Genomic DNA, 14096 nt, shown 5'->3' with positions numbered 1-14096 from the left:
CACACAGAAGCAACTCCCAGGACAACTGGACTGTGGCTTCTGTAAGAATACTTCTGAAAAACTGGCTTGGTGCCGGGCAGTGGTGGCGCATGCCTTTAATCCCAGCACTCGGGAGGCAGAGCCAGGCGGATCTCTGTGAGTTCGAGGCCAGCCTGGGCTACCAAGTGAGTTCCAGGAAAGGCACGATGCTACACAGAGAAACCCTGTCTCAAACAAACAAACAAACAAAAAACAAAACAAACAAACAAAAAAACTGTCTTGGCTTGTGAGACTGGATGTCCTTTGTAGAAAATCGATCCCACATTCTCACTTGACAAAGGGGGAAGAGCTAAGCTCCTGCACATTACAATTAGACTTTTTTTCTGAACAGACAGTGATTTGTGAGTCTGCAGCTCCACCCCTGAGGTGGTTGGGATTCTACTCTGGGAGTCCAGGGGAAAGCATCCCCAGGGAGATGTTAGGACATTAAGTTAGTTCCTCTGCTCTTTCCAGGAAGTCTGAGATGATAGCCAACAAGCACTCCAATGTCTAAAGGTCCAAGCTAAGCTGTTTACTTCAGAGTCATTCTTTATGTTAGGGATGGGAGCCCATTGGGGAGAAACATCCATGGAGAGGAATGCACAAGGCTCTCAGATGCTGGAGTTGTGTCTCACTCCAACATGCATGCCATGCCTAGACCCATCTGCTTTGAGTGGTTTTTACCTAATAGGAAAGTGGAACTACAAGATTATAGTTCAGTGTTCCAAACTGCCTTGTTTGTTATGAGCTGTGCTGTGGTGGATAACTGGATAGTCCAAGAAAGAGGAAAGAGAGGCGAGGGAGGGAAGAAGAGAAGGGAGAAAGAGAGATGGGAAGAGGGAAGAAAGGACACAGAGGAGGAAGGAAGGGAAGGAGAAAGAAGGGAGAAAGGAGGAGGAGGAGAAAATGGAGGGGAAAGGGGAGAGAAGAGAAGAAAGAAGGGAAGGAGGAACCGAGAGTTGACTGACCTCAGGCAGCTGGGCTGACATTGGCCATCAGTAAGGGGTGCATACTTAGCCCACCAGCAGAGCCACCAGCTGGTCCCTGTGTGGCCCCTCAGTAAAGCGCTCCTAGTGTGCCCAGCAGCCTAAGCAGAAGAGCAGATCATCTCCGAACCTGTTAGGCTGAGCGCCCACCTCTCATCTGACCCATGAGCTGCAGGTTTTGCAGCTCTGTGATGTACCTCCCCTGTGTTTGGACAGCCACAGGCAGAAGCTTTCCCTGCAGAGAAACCTTGGGAGGGTCAGGGCCTTGGAGCATTCTGCTAAGAACTTGGGTTCCTCAGGGTAAACGGGAACACAGTCCATATGCTGTTCTTCGTGGAACCAAAGAAAGTGTTCTAATTAATTGTAAATTAGAGCAGTTGTGCTTGAGATCAACACGCCCACTCTCCAAAGCCTGGGAACAGGGTGTTATTTCCCCAAGGAACAAAGCAAAGAAAATTTACAGCACAGTGGCTACTTCAGTTGTTCGGAGTGCGGTTTATAAGGGACTTTCTGATCCGGTGTCATTGGCCCCTTTGGCAGCAGCGGGTGCTGTGATGCCTGTAGGGTTAGATGATTTGAAGCCCTGCTCCACCTATTCCTGCCAAGTCCTTCTGCAGAGACTTCTGTGACACTTGCCCAGTTTCCTAGTCTAAGCCCAGACAGAAGAGCATTTCCCAAGGCTGTGCAGCCGGGAGGCCCAGAGAGCACAGATGTGACCGTGAGCACATTCCGAAACAGGCATCTGGCCATCCTGAAGGTTACCCACTTCCATCTGAGTTTCTCTTTAGAATCTTCACATTCTCAGTTCATTGGCTGAAGAAAGAGATGGAGAACTCAGATCTGTGTTGTATCTATTAAAATGCTTGCTTAGAGGACCAATAGAACTGCGTTTGACCTTTTTGAGCCTACCCATCTTCTGGTCCTATGAATTTGTGGAGAAAGTCTGCATGGTTGACCTGGATAACTCCAGTAAAGGAGTTTGCACAGTCAGGAGTCTCCTTAGCACTGATCAGGCCTGCTATTTAATGATTGGTTTAAGGGTCCTGTTTCCTCGAGTGTCTCTTTCTTGGTGAGTGAGGGTTGTTTCCGTAGGACTTTTCATGTTTTCACAGCCCTCGAGAGGAACACAGAGCTATTCCTTTTACCTGACTCCAAAACTCATTCGTACCAAGAAAACTGGGATGTCATGGAAACCATAATTTCTCTCATTCTCCTGTGTTTTTAAAACATCTTAAGTAGCAGCATCCCTCCTGACACTGTTCCCTGGCTGCATTGTAAACTTCTGTGATGTTTATACCCACGAGTTGTACAAGCATGAATCTTAAGACAACATCATCTTTTGTCAGTCAACATATTGTAGTTCCGGTAATACATATTTCTCAATGGTTTGGTGTACTGAAAAGACTCTAATTCATATTGCTTGCAGTCAGATGTATCTATGTGGGAAGATTCACTCTCATGCACGGTAGCATGAGAGCTGCCATGCAAATCTTTGATTAAAAATCATAACCAGGGGATTGTCAAACACTTTTTAGATGCTAGATAATTCAATAAAGTCAATTACATTAAACATCGAAAAGAAAAAAATAATAAAGGTAAATCGTGTTGGGATAACCACATCCATCTTTGCTTTCCAGGTTTCCCACATCAAAACACCCAAGCAAATGGACGAATTCATTGAGATCCAGAGTTCAACCGGAACTTGGTACCAGCGCTGGCTGGTCAGGTTCATGACCATTTTCAAACAGGTATGATCTATGAACATGTATTTGGAAGGGAGGCCAGCTCCATGGGAATTTGTTATTTCAGTGGGTGAAGAGTCAAGACGACACAAGCATCCTTAAACTAAGGCAGCATATGGAGAGAAGGCAGCCCAGAAGGTGTCTGTGCCATTCAGGGCCACCTCTAAACTTGCCCTGTGCCCAGAGACATGAGTGCTTTAAACCGTAGCGTCTTCGCCATGCTGTTCTTTCTCAAGGCCAATGTTGTGATAATCTAAGCAAGCATCCTTCTCTCCAGCAACTTCTCTTTAAGTAATCCCCAGCAAGGATGACATGACAAAAATAAATGACGCTGGGATTTTAAGTGACTTTGGGAAGGAATCGTAAACAGTGATTACATTTCTCCAGGGGTCTTTCAGGCAGGGATCAAGCCAGCTGTTGAGTGGGGCAGCCTGCTGGCTTCTACTGAGACTCAATGGGTTCATGCTTTATGGTCAATAGACATTTGAAGTGTCATCCTGCCATGGGGCAGGGGTGGAGTTGGGTGGGGTGGAGTGGGGTGTAGAACTGATTGCTGCAGGTTACTGAATGCTTTGGAACCCAAACTTGGTGTGGTTTTGATCACATTTACCAGAATTCCATATTCAGGGCAGGGATGGGGCATCCAGGGAGGGGGGGATTTTCCAGGGCTGTTGATGTTCAAGGCTGGCCAGAAAGAAAGGATGGACTCGCCTTGTTATGTAGACAAGGCTTCTTCCTTTGGGCGAGGGTGGGCTACCCCCTTCTGTGATGTCCTAGGCACTTTATTAGCAAATCTGAGGAATGTGCTCTCACTGTCACTGTCCCTTCCTTTAACTGTCCTTCTCTGGTATGGGTCTTAGGTCTGGGATAATGCCCTGTATTGTGTGATGGGGCCTTACAGAATGAACACCCTGATTCTGGCTGTGGTCTGGTTCACCATAGCGTTAAGGTAAGTGACATTTCATGTCAGTCCCTCTACAGCCTGGCTTATAGATTGAGGATTATAATTTGGCCTAGTGCAATTGACATCAGAATGGATGCTTTGGGCCACAAGTCACGAACAACCCCATCTATTGGCTTCTGTGAACAGAAATCTCTCTTACACCAATAAGAGTCCTTAGAATCATCAGCAGGAGGAGGTGTTCCAACCTCAGGCTAGTCTTGCTATGATTCTCATGGACAAAACAAATGTTTGAAAGAAGAAGAGGCTGGTGCTTCTGAGCTTTCTCTTCTATCCACACTGAGGTAGAGCTGACATGGGTATGTTATGGTGTGAACTGAATTCTTCAGTGGACATAAGGTTTGTGAAATAATCAAGCTAACGGTAATGTGCATCACCTCAATATCATCACCACCATCATCACCTTCTTCTCCTCCTCTTCCTCCTTCTCCTCCCCACTTAACACCAAAGATTCCCCGTTAGCAGAATTGAAGTAAGTACTGAGTGTTGATTGTGAACTGATTGCTGTTAGCTGTAATTGTTCATTACTGAGCTTCTGTTTTTTAAACCAATGGCACTTTTCTCAGAAGCCCCAGAGGCTATGTTTCATTTTCTTCCAGTAGCCACATGGCAGTCTCCTTTCCTGTTACTGGCTAAGGAAGTGAGACTGGCCTGTCGTTTTCTACTCATTTGGATTCACCCCCAAGCTGAAGATGCTTATACTTTCCTGAAGGCTGATGTCTGAATAAAGTTTCAGTTCCTGCCATACTGTTCCCAACAATACAGAAAACAAACAAACAAACAAATACACAACAAAACAAAACAAAATGAGCCAGAGCTGGTTCTGGCCTTAAATTGCAGGCTGGTATCCCAGGCACTTCTTAGCTTCAGAGAGCATCACCTGAGATGGGCTCTGGAGGCAAGTGTAGCACTCAGAGGCTGTTTAGCTGTGCACACAAAGAGCATCCAGTACCCAAGTGCTCAATTCGCAAGACTGTAAACTTAGATCTGTTAGATTGCTTTGTTCTATAGCCTATGATCCTCAAGCAATCCCTTCACCCCAGAAAAGCAAGTGGGCTCTAAAGCAGGGATCTAACAAGGCAACTACACATAGTTTATCTGGTAGTTAAAAAAAAGTGGTTTATTTCTGGGTAGCTTACAACCAGTAAAGGGGTTGGTTACAGGATCTGGGAGAGGTGAGGTGCAGTCTAGCGTGGTTCTCTGGAGGACTCTGACTTGGTCTGCAATCCAGCATCCAGGATCATGAGGAGCCAAAAGGGCCAGCATGTAAGCTTCTTGGGTATTAAGGGCTCCTGTCTCGGCCACACCCCAGGGGCAGGTCATAGGCTTGCATGGCAGTTACCAGCTGCCTCACTAGGACAGTGCTTCAAGGTCAAAGCTGGAACAGCTACCCACTAGAGGGCTCTAGTGATATCTTTGATTATGGGATGAATATGGGCAAATCTAATGTCATTCCGTACCTGGATGGAAGGGATGGAAATCAGCCCTTCCAGACTCAAATCTATTGAATATAGAGGAAGCCTGACTCTGCTACTCTCAAATTATTTAGTTCCAACATTTCAGAAGTCAAATACAGTGAGCACTAAGATTCAACTCACCACAATTTAAAAAGTGGGCCTTATTTATATTTATTTACATTGAATTTAATTTCCTTGAATAGGTAATACACTCCCAATGTTGGAACATTAGGGAAATCTCGCCTCTTTTCCCTCATCTTCCACCCACTCCCTTCTCCACTATATAATCATCTTTGATTTCCTGTTTCTTTTTACAAATGTAAGCAAATGTATACAGACACCTGTAGACGTTTCTAAATGTCTATGTATATATGTGGGTGCTTCCCAAGATGTATGTATGTATGTAGATGTTTCCTGAGATCTATGTATCTATGTAGCCATTTCCCAAGGTCTATGTATATATGTAGCTGTTTTTCCAATGTCTGTGTATATATGTTGCTGTTTTCCAAGGTCTGAGCATGTATGTAGATGTTCCCATGGTGTATGATATATGTATATGTGTAGCTGTTTTCCATGGTCTATGTATGTATGTATGTATGTATGTATGTATGCATGTATGTATGTAGCTGCTTCCTGAGTTCTATGTATATTGTACAGATGTTTCTTTCTCCTTTTCTTATTCAAAGGAAAACATTTTGCATTTGCTCATTGTATTCAATCATGTATTCTGAATATCAATCCACACCAATCAACTAAGGTTTTGTTTGCTTGCTTTCCTTATTTTGAGATGGGATTCATGTAGTCCAGGCTGACTGGAAACTCACTATGTAGCTGAGGCTGTCCTTGAATTCCTGATCCTCTTGCCTCCACCTGCTAAATGTTAGAATTACAGGCATGGGCTACCTTACCTGGCCCTTCCTTCTTTGCAGTAGAACAATATGTCTGAATAGTACCCCACACTACCCCATCACCCATCACTAACCAAGCCTTCCTTTCTAGACTCCTGGGAGTTTCCAGATTTTTGCTATTGCACACAGTGCCACAATGTCTAGTCCTGTGTGTAGGACACTTTGCCTTGGTACTGTTTTGTCAGTGGACTAGATTCATGGAAGTGTGATTCAAGGGTCAAAAGAGATAAAGCCATCAGAAATATTTTTAGGCATTAGTAAACTTCCTTCCATATATGTTTTTCTTGACATCAATGGAATGGAGCACCTTCTCTGTTGGCCTAATGTATCTACTGCTCTGAGTTGACATCTTAGGGCTTATGGTATAAATTATAAGTATTCAAAAGGAGAGATACTTTTACAATTTTATATTTCTATGTTTGTTACCATGTGTAAATGTGGTGTGTGTAGGAGGTTTGTTTGTATAGTGTGTGTGTGCACACGTGTGCACCTGCCAGAAATCAAAAGTTGAGTGTCTTCCCAAATTGTTCCCACTTTATTTGCTGAGACAGAGTATCATGTAACCTGGATCTCGCTGATTGGTCTAGTCTAGCTGTAGTCCAGGTAGCCAGCTTGCCCCAGGGATTCCTTGATTTTACCTCTCCAGGTGGGCCATCTTGTCTACCCAGCCTCTATGCTGGTGCTAGGGATCTGAATGCCCATGGTGAGCTCCCATTCCTGTTTCTTTCTCTCATCTGACCAGGTTGTGTAAGAGCTGCTAAGTCAGTGGTGATGAGCATGTTGTCTTGCCCCTCACTCTAGCAGGAACATCTTTACTATGTCCCTTTTTACTATAGTTCTGGCTTTTGAGTTAAGATGTGTTTCCTGTAGGTTAAGGAAGTGTCTACCAAGCCATAATCTATTGGTAGTTTTTTTGTTTTTTAGTAACAAATGAATTTTTTAATCAAATTAATTTCAGAATACCATTTTCTTCAGTCTCTTAGATGTGTTGATGTGAAGAATTTTGTATTCTATTTTCAAATAATGAACTGAGTCACTGCGTTAAGTCTGCTCTACACTAAGTCATGGATGCAGACTCTCCTGCTGCAAAAATGGTGCTTCTCAGACTTCTGCCTTCTCTCCTGCAGTTACTATGGCCTGACTGTGTGGTTTCCTGATATGATCCGGTATTTCCAGGATGAAGAATATAAGTCTAAAATGAAAGTGTTCTTTGGTGAGCATGTGCATGGTGCCACAATCAACTTCACAATGGAAAACCAGATCCACCAACATGGGAAGCTTGTGAATGATAAGTAAGTGTGTGACCATGGCCTGAGTGACAGTCACTGGGGCTTCCCTTGGAAGAGAGCATTGGGAAGATGAGAGTTCAATGTGTCAAGGATAAAGTGGGTCCTCACAACCCATCCTACCTGTTAGAGACACTACAGTCCCCTGATGGCTGAATCTGTGTTGCACTGACCCTCAGGTTCCCCTTATCCCCTGGCTATGAGATGACATGACATTTGGTGGAGGGTGACCAATCTGGCCAATTTTCCTGAGAACTCAATCCATTGATGGAAGGAAACAGAAAGCCACATTCTATCATGGTGCCACATTATTCACTAGGCAGACGATGCCCTCTTCTGAGCTTGAACTGTGCTTAGCAAGCTCCCAGAGAGTGGCTGACAATTGTGGGAGTGACCATGGGCTAATAAAGGACTGGGAAATAAAGGACCCATAGCTTTTAGTGCTGAAGTCTGTGAAACAATCTGTGGCCTGGTTGTTGAACTTTTTCTTTGATTCTGGAAGTTTCTCTGTGCAAGGCTATTATGGAACTACCTTTTGTTATTCTTCATATAACACTACCTCAGAAGGTGGACCGGGATGCTCTGTGGTCAATGGGAGTCTTGTCCTCATGGGAGAAATCAGTGGAGTGTTAGAAAGCTTCTGCCTACAGCTTTGTGATGTTTCCTCAGTCCAGAATTGGACTTGTACTGAATTGCCTCTCTGAGGCTGCCCTCTGGAGGTGAAGTAGTAGAGACAGGCGGAACATTAGATAAGCTTGCTCCAGGCCATATTGTTCTTCAGGATGAGTATGGGCCCCTTGATGTTTGCCTTCTGGAACTGTTCCTAGGAAGGTCACTGAGTTAAGTGGTGTGTTAATGACCTTAGAATTATGTGGAATTGCCGGAGATGGCATGGCCTAGACGCATCATTGTCAATGTCATAAACACCCTATTCATCACCTTAATACAACATTGGCACCATCATCAATCACTAGAGTACACAAATTATCAGTGAAGAACATAATTTCCCCTCTGAAGTCTCTTGAGTTCAAAGTGTATTTGTCTTCATGGACTGATTTCAGAGTACACCATGCTTCTCGTTCTGTGTTATGCTTCCATCTGCTGGTCAGAAAGTAACAGTGCCTTTTTCTTCAAAGCCCCAAGCTGTTCCTCCTCTTTGGCACTAACTTTTGTGCCAGTATTCCCCCTGTGACACTATGCATACATTGTTACTTTAGAATGTAAATGACTGTGATTTATTTTATTGACTAAAACACACAGAAGAAATGACTTTTGTGTATCCAGGGCCTCAGACTTCCTCCATGTATGGTAGGTCCCACTGCAAGCTAACCCTTACCCTGCTGAGAGACCTATCTACTTGACCTCCAGAAGAATTAAAGTGCACAGATTAGTTTTGGCTCCACCCCAATGTATCATCCACTGTCTCCTGGTGCATTATGGGACATGGTGCCTCTGAGTTCCAACATGCGGTTTACCTCAGAGTTTGTGAGTTTTTCAAAGCATAAGAAAGGCAAGGGATTAAATCCATATTTCCCAAATGCCAGGCCAAGTTACCCTTATTAGTAATTAAGAGCAAGACCAGCTCCCATCTGAATATGTGTTAACTAAGTGGCCGGCTGATTAGTGTGCCTCCTCCTGGGCAGGACTGTTTGTGAGAGAGGTAGGCTTGGGGAAGGGCACCACTCGAGCTGCCTGACTCCTGTCTGCCATAGATCAGGGCCCTGGAAGCAGTGTCCTGATCTCCATCTTTCCTCACAGCAGAAGGGAAGTCCCTGCTATACTCTGAGCACTCGGGGTTGGACCTGGAGTGGGAATGAGTCACCGCTCACGCAGGTGATTTGCCAGCGAGGAGTAGAGAGGCTTTCTTATTAAAGTCACACAAAGTCAACACGGCTTTCATTAAAGGTCAGCTGTGTGTAGCTCAGGCTAAAAATGAGGCTTGTGAGATTCACCTGTACATGAGGGAGAGAGCATGTCAGGAAGCAGGGAGAGCAGAGCGAGAAGGCAAAAACCATGTAAGGGGCAGAGGTGGATTTTATGCATCACATGAAAGGTCACCAAGCTGTCAGGGCCCTTTTTAGGAGCACATGAATAAAACATGGTTTTTTTAACACTCAGTGTGGCTAATCTCAATACAGTAAAGTCCCTTACAAATACCAACAATAGGTGGTGAGCACAGGCACCTGCCGGAATATACTGGGCTGTCTATCCTCACAGCTCACATTTCAAGGTTACAGTTCAGATATGGAAGACGTATCAGATTATATGGCAAAATTTCTCAGTACAACTTCTAGCTTCATGTGTGTCCTGGGTGGTTCTCTTGAGAGTCTTTCTGGGTACTAAAAAGAGGATTACTTTCTCCCAATAAAAGGTTTGCACACATTATTGTAAACACATGGGAATCCTATTGATTATTGTTTACCTAATTGAGTTCCTGCTTTCCTTACTATTGGTTCTGTAATCCTATCACCTTCGAATAACTATTGCCCTGTCTTCTTCCTTCCTTCCTTCCTTCCTTCCTTCCTTCCTTCCTTCCTTCCTTCCTTCCTTCCTTCCTTTCTCTCTCTCTATCTGTCTCTCTCTCTTCTCTCTCTCCCTCCCTCCCTCCCTCCTTTCCTTCCTTCCTTCCTTCCTTCCTTCCTTCCTTTCTTTATTTCTTTTTAATGGTGGTCTCCCACTCTCTCTTACCCCCTCCAACCCCCACCAACATCCCCCTCCTACCAAGTCTCTACATTCATGTCTTTTTGTTTTGTTTTCATTTCATGAATCACTGGGTTTCACCCAGACATAGGTGCAAAGCTATCCACGGGAGTGTGATAACTCACAGTGGCTACATCACTAAGGATAATGACTTCCTGTTACCCACAGTCATCTGTAGTTGGCTGTTTTTACTTTTTTCTCTGTTGGGGGCCCACCACCCAGCTCTCAGATAAATACTTGGAGACTTATTCTTACTTATGAATGTCCAGCCTTAACTTGGCTTGATTCTAGCCAGTTTTTCTTAAATTAGCCCATCTACCTTCTGCCTCTGGGCTTTTACTATTTTTCTATTCTGTATATCTTTTCTTTACTTCTTACTCCATGTCTGGCTGTGTGGCTGGGCGGCTGGCTCCCAGTGTCCTCCTCCTCCTTCTCTTGCTCCTCTATCTTTATTCTCCTCATATTTATTCTCTCAGCCTGCCAGCCCCACCTAGCCTTTTTCCTGCCTAGCTATTGGCCATTCAGCTCTTTATTAGACCAATCAGGTTTCTTAGACAAGCAAAGTAACACAGCTTCACAGAGTTAAACAAATGCAACATAAAAGAATGCAACAGAGTGTTGCATCACTAAACAAATATTCCACAGCATAAACAAATGTAACACATCTTAAACTAATATTCCACAACAGCCATCAACTACCATCAGCTCCCCTGGGCAGAGCTGGGTTCTGTGGGTCTCTTCCCTGTCTATTACTATTTATGTGCCCTATGTAGGCAACTGCATCCATGGTGATGGTTAGCATAGCTTCATAACTCATTTACTTTATTTGAAGTCCATTAAATGCATATTCTATGATGTTCTTGTCTGTTCTCCTTTTGGTGGACATTTAGGTGACAATTGTTCACCATTACAATACTGCTGCAAAAACTATTCTTTTTTATTATTTTTTTTCATTTATTTTACATACCAACTGCAGTTTCTCCTCCCTCATCTCTTCCTGTTCCCTCCCCCCACCTTCCATCTACTCCCCATCCACTCCTCCTCTGTTCTGAAAGGGGAGAGTCTCCCATGGGAGTCAACGAAGCATGGCACATCAAGCTGAGGCAGGACCAAGCTCCTTTCCCTGTATCAAGGTTGGGTGAGGTGTCCCAGCATAGGGAATAGGTTCCCAAAAGCCAGCTCAAATGCCAGGGACAGGTCCTAATCCCATTGCTAGGGGCCCCACAAACAGACCAGGTTACATAACTGTCACCCACATGCAGAAGGCCTAGGTTGGTCCTATGCAGGCTCCCTAGATGTCAGTCTGGAGTCCATGAGCTCCCACGAGCTCAGGTCAGCTGTTTCTGTGGGTTTCCTTGTCATGACCTTGACACACACACATCCCCTTGTATAATCCCTCCACCCTCTCTCCAATAAGACTCCCAGAGAATGGCACAGTACTTGGCTGTGGATCTCTGTATCTACTTCCATCACTTACTGGATGACAGCTCTCTGATGACAATTAAGGTAGTCACCAATCTGATTACAGGAGAAGGCCAGTTCAGGCACCCTCTCCACTATTGTTAGGAGTCTTAGCTGGGGTCATCCTTGTGATTCCTGGGAGTTTTCCTGGCACCAGGTTTCTCCCTAACCCCATAATGGCCCCCTCTATCAAGATATCTCTTTTATTACTCCCACCCCCAACTTACCCTACCCAACTCCTCATGTTCCCATCCTCCCATCCCCACTCCTCTCCCTGCCCCCCAGGCAAAAAGTATTCTAATGAAAGAATTTTTATAGCTTGTATAACTAAAAGTGGGATTTCTGAGTAGGAAGGGTCTTACTTAGCTATGCACCCTTAGAAATGCATACCAATGGTTCTCAACCTTCGGGTCACAACCCTTTTAAGGATCAAAAAACCTCAGGGATTGCCTAAGACCATTAGAAAACATACATATTTACATTATGAATGATAACAGCAGCAACAGCAGCAGAATTACAGTTTTGAAGTAGCATTGAACATAATTTTGTGGTTGGAGGTCACCACATAAAGAACTATATTTAAGGGTAACAACATTAGCAAGGTTGAGAATCACTGTTCTGTACTTTTCTGTAAATTTCTCTCTCTCTCTCTCTCTCTCTCTCTGTGTGTGTGTCTGTGTGTGTGTGTGTGTGTGTGTGTGTGTGTAATGTGGGCACATGTGTGCCATAGCATGCAGTGGACAACTTGTTGGAGCTGGTTTCATCCCCTCACTTTAATGTGAGCTCTGGGTATTGAACTCAGGTCCTTAAGTTGTCAGCTTGTGTGGTAAGAGCCTTTACCTGCTGAGCCATCTCACTGGCTCCTGCTATAGTTTTATCAATCTGTCTGTCTATCTGATGTGATTAAAAAAATCTTCCTCCTTTCAAGATTTACCCCCTCTGAGTCCCCTAGACAGGTACTCACTAAGTAGCCCTGGCTGTCCTGGGACTCACTGCATCCACCGGGGCAGACTGACCTTGCAGAAGTCTGTCTGCCCCTGCCTCCAGAGTGCTGGTACTAAAGGCCACACCTGGCCTGGCAGCTGTTATTTATTCTGTGTACAGGATGCCTCTTCCTCATTTTTCTCAAGAACTCCTCAAGTTCCTTACAAAACTTACCATTTGTTTTCCTTCTTCCTTCAGGAAAATTATTCACCCTTGTCTCCTTATTTCTTCTGCCCAGTTCTCTCCCTTTTCTTCTTGAATTATGGACTGTAGCTGTATTAGACTGTCCGGTATTTCCTCACAGCATTTACATGCTCTGTTCTCTCCTCCCTTACTTTTCTCTCTGTGTTTCTACTTTGGTAATTTCTCTTGAGTTATGTATAATTTCCTTCTGTTTGTTGTGACAAGAATCCTAATGAGTCTATCAAATACATTCTTTTTTACAAGAATATGTTTGATTCATCCTTTGACAATTTTCTACAAATATATGCCGAATCTTGGCCATATCCAACCATAATTTCCCTCATACTCTCTCCTGGGATCCCCTAACACTTCCCCCTTCGCCTCCAGCCTCTCCTCTTCCCCCTCTTCTCTCTCTCTTTTTTTTTATAACCCACTGAATTCCACAGTGATGTCTGGATACACATGGGTGTGGGACCATTCACCACACTGTGGACAACCTACAAGTAGGCATACTCCTGAAGAAAGATGACTTTCTCTACCCCAGCAGCCATCTATCACCAATCGCTCCTTAGCTAAGAGCCTCAAGAGCCCCTCTGCCATCTATGCTGGCATATTGACTGGCTTGCTCTTGGGCAGGTAATCCTAGCTGCCACTAGTTCATGAGAAATAGCCCTCTCATTTCCCAGCATTCCTCCCTATCTGCAAGCTCTTACATTCTTTCTACCTGCTCTACTGCAGTATTTCCTGAGCCTGAGTGGTGACGAGATCATAAAGACTCTGTCTCGGTGAGGTTCACGTTCAATTTGAACCATCATTTACAGCCCTTTTCTTGATGGCGACACCATCAAACCACAGCCACGAGGACTACATTGATATGAGTCCGGTGTCCTTTAGATCACCTGGTGGGCAAATCATTGAGTCTAAAGGAGACGAAAATGGAGTATTTCAATAATGAATCTTTTCTAAAAATTTGAAATGTGTTATTTACCTTTGTGCTCTGACAATTCCGTACCTGTATAAAATGCATTCTGGCTATTCTCACCTCCACAGTGTCTTGCTCCCCTCTCTGTCAGCCATACTTCACATGGTTATGCCTTTTTGTTTTGACCCACTGGGCTGCCCACATGACCACAGGCTTGGAACTATCCACTGGTAGGCTCAGCAGAGTTTACATGGTAGTATTTTCCCTGACTCTGCCTTACCAGCAGCTTCTCTTAACTTGAGACAGGCTTTCACTATGTGCCTAGACTGTCTCTGAACCCACAGTCCCCTGCTTCAGTCTCCCAAGTACTGGGTTTGAAGGTGGATACCAGTGACACTGGTTTTTTTGGTCACGTTGCTTCCAGCCTCTGAACTCCCCTGAATGAGGAATCTTGAGATGGCTCAGTGTGTAAGTTAGGTATTGGGAGA

General features: G+C 44.5%; 1 protein-coding gene across 3 annotated transcripts in view; it reads left to right on the top strand.

The window, feature by feature from the left end:
* The window catches only part of Sv2b (synaptic vesicle glycoprotein 2B), a 188781-nt gene that overhangs the window by 160741 nt on the left and 13944 nt on the right, over positions 1 to 14096 (top strand). For all 3 annotated transcript variants that reach the window (XM_036187790.1, XM_036187781.1, XM_036187772.1), the window contains exons 7-9: positions 2642 to 2752; positions 3607 to 3695; positions 7200 to 7364. In XM_036187790.1, coding sequence (XP_036043683.1) covers positions 2642 to 2752; positions 3607 to 3695; positions 7200 to 7364 — 365 coding nt within the window. The remainder of the gene's footprint in view (positions 1 to 2641; positions 2753 to 3606; positions 3696 to 7199; positions 7365 to 14096) is intronic.

This window comes from Onychomys torridus, chromosome 1 (assembly GCF_903995425.1).
Source record: "Onychomys torridus chromosome 1, mOncTor1.1, whole genome shotgun sequence".
In the NCBI taxonomy this organism is placed as follows: domain Eukaryota; kingdom Metazoa; phylum Chordata; class Mammalia; order Rodentia; family Cricetidae; genus Onychomys; species Onychomys torridus.
Note: the sequence above shows the minus strand (reverse complement) of the source record. Positions and strands in the feature narration are given on the sequence as shown.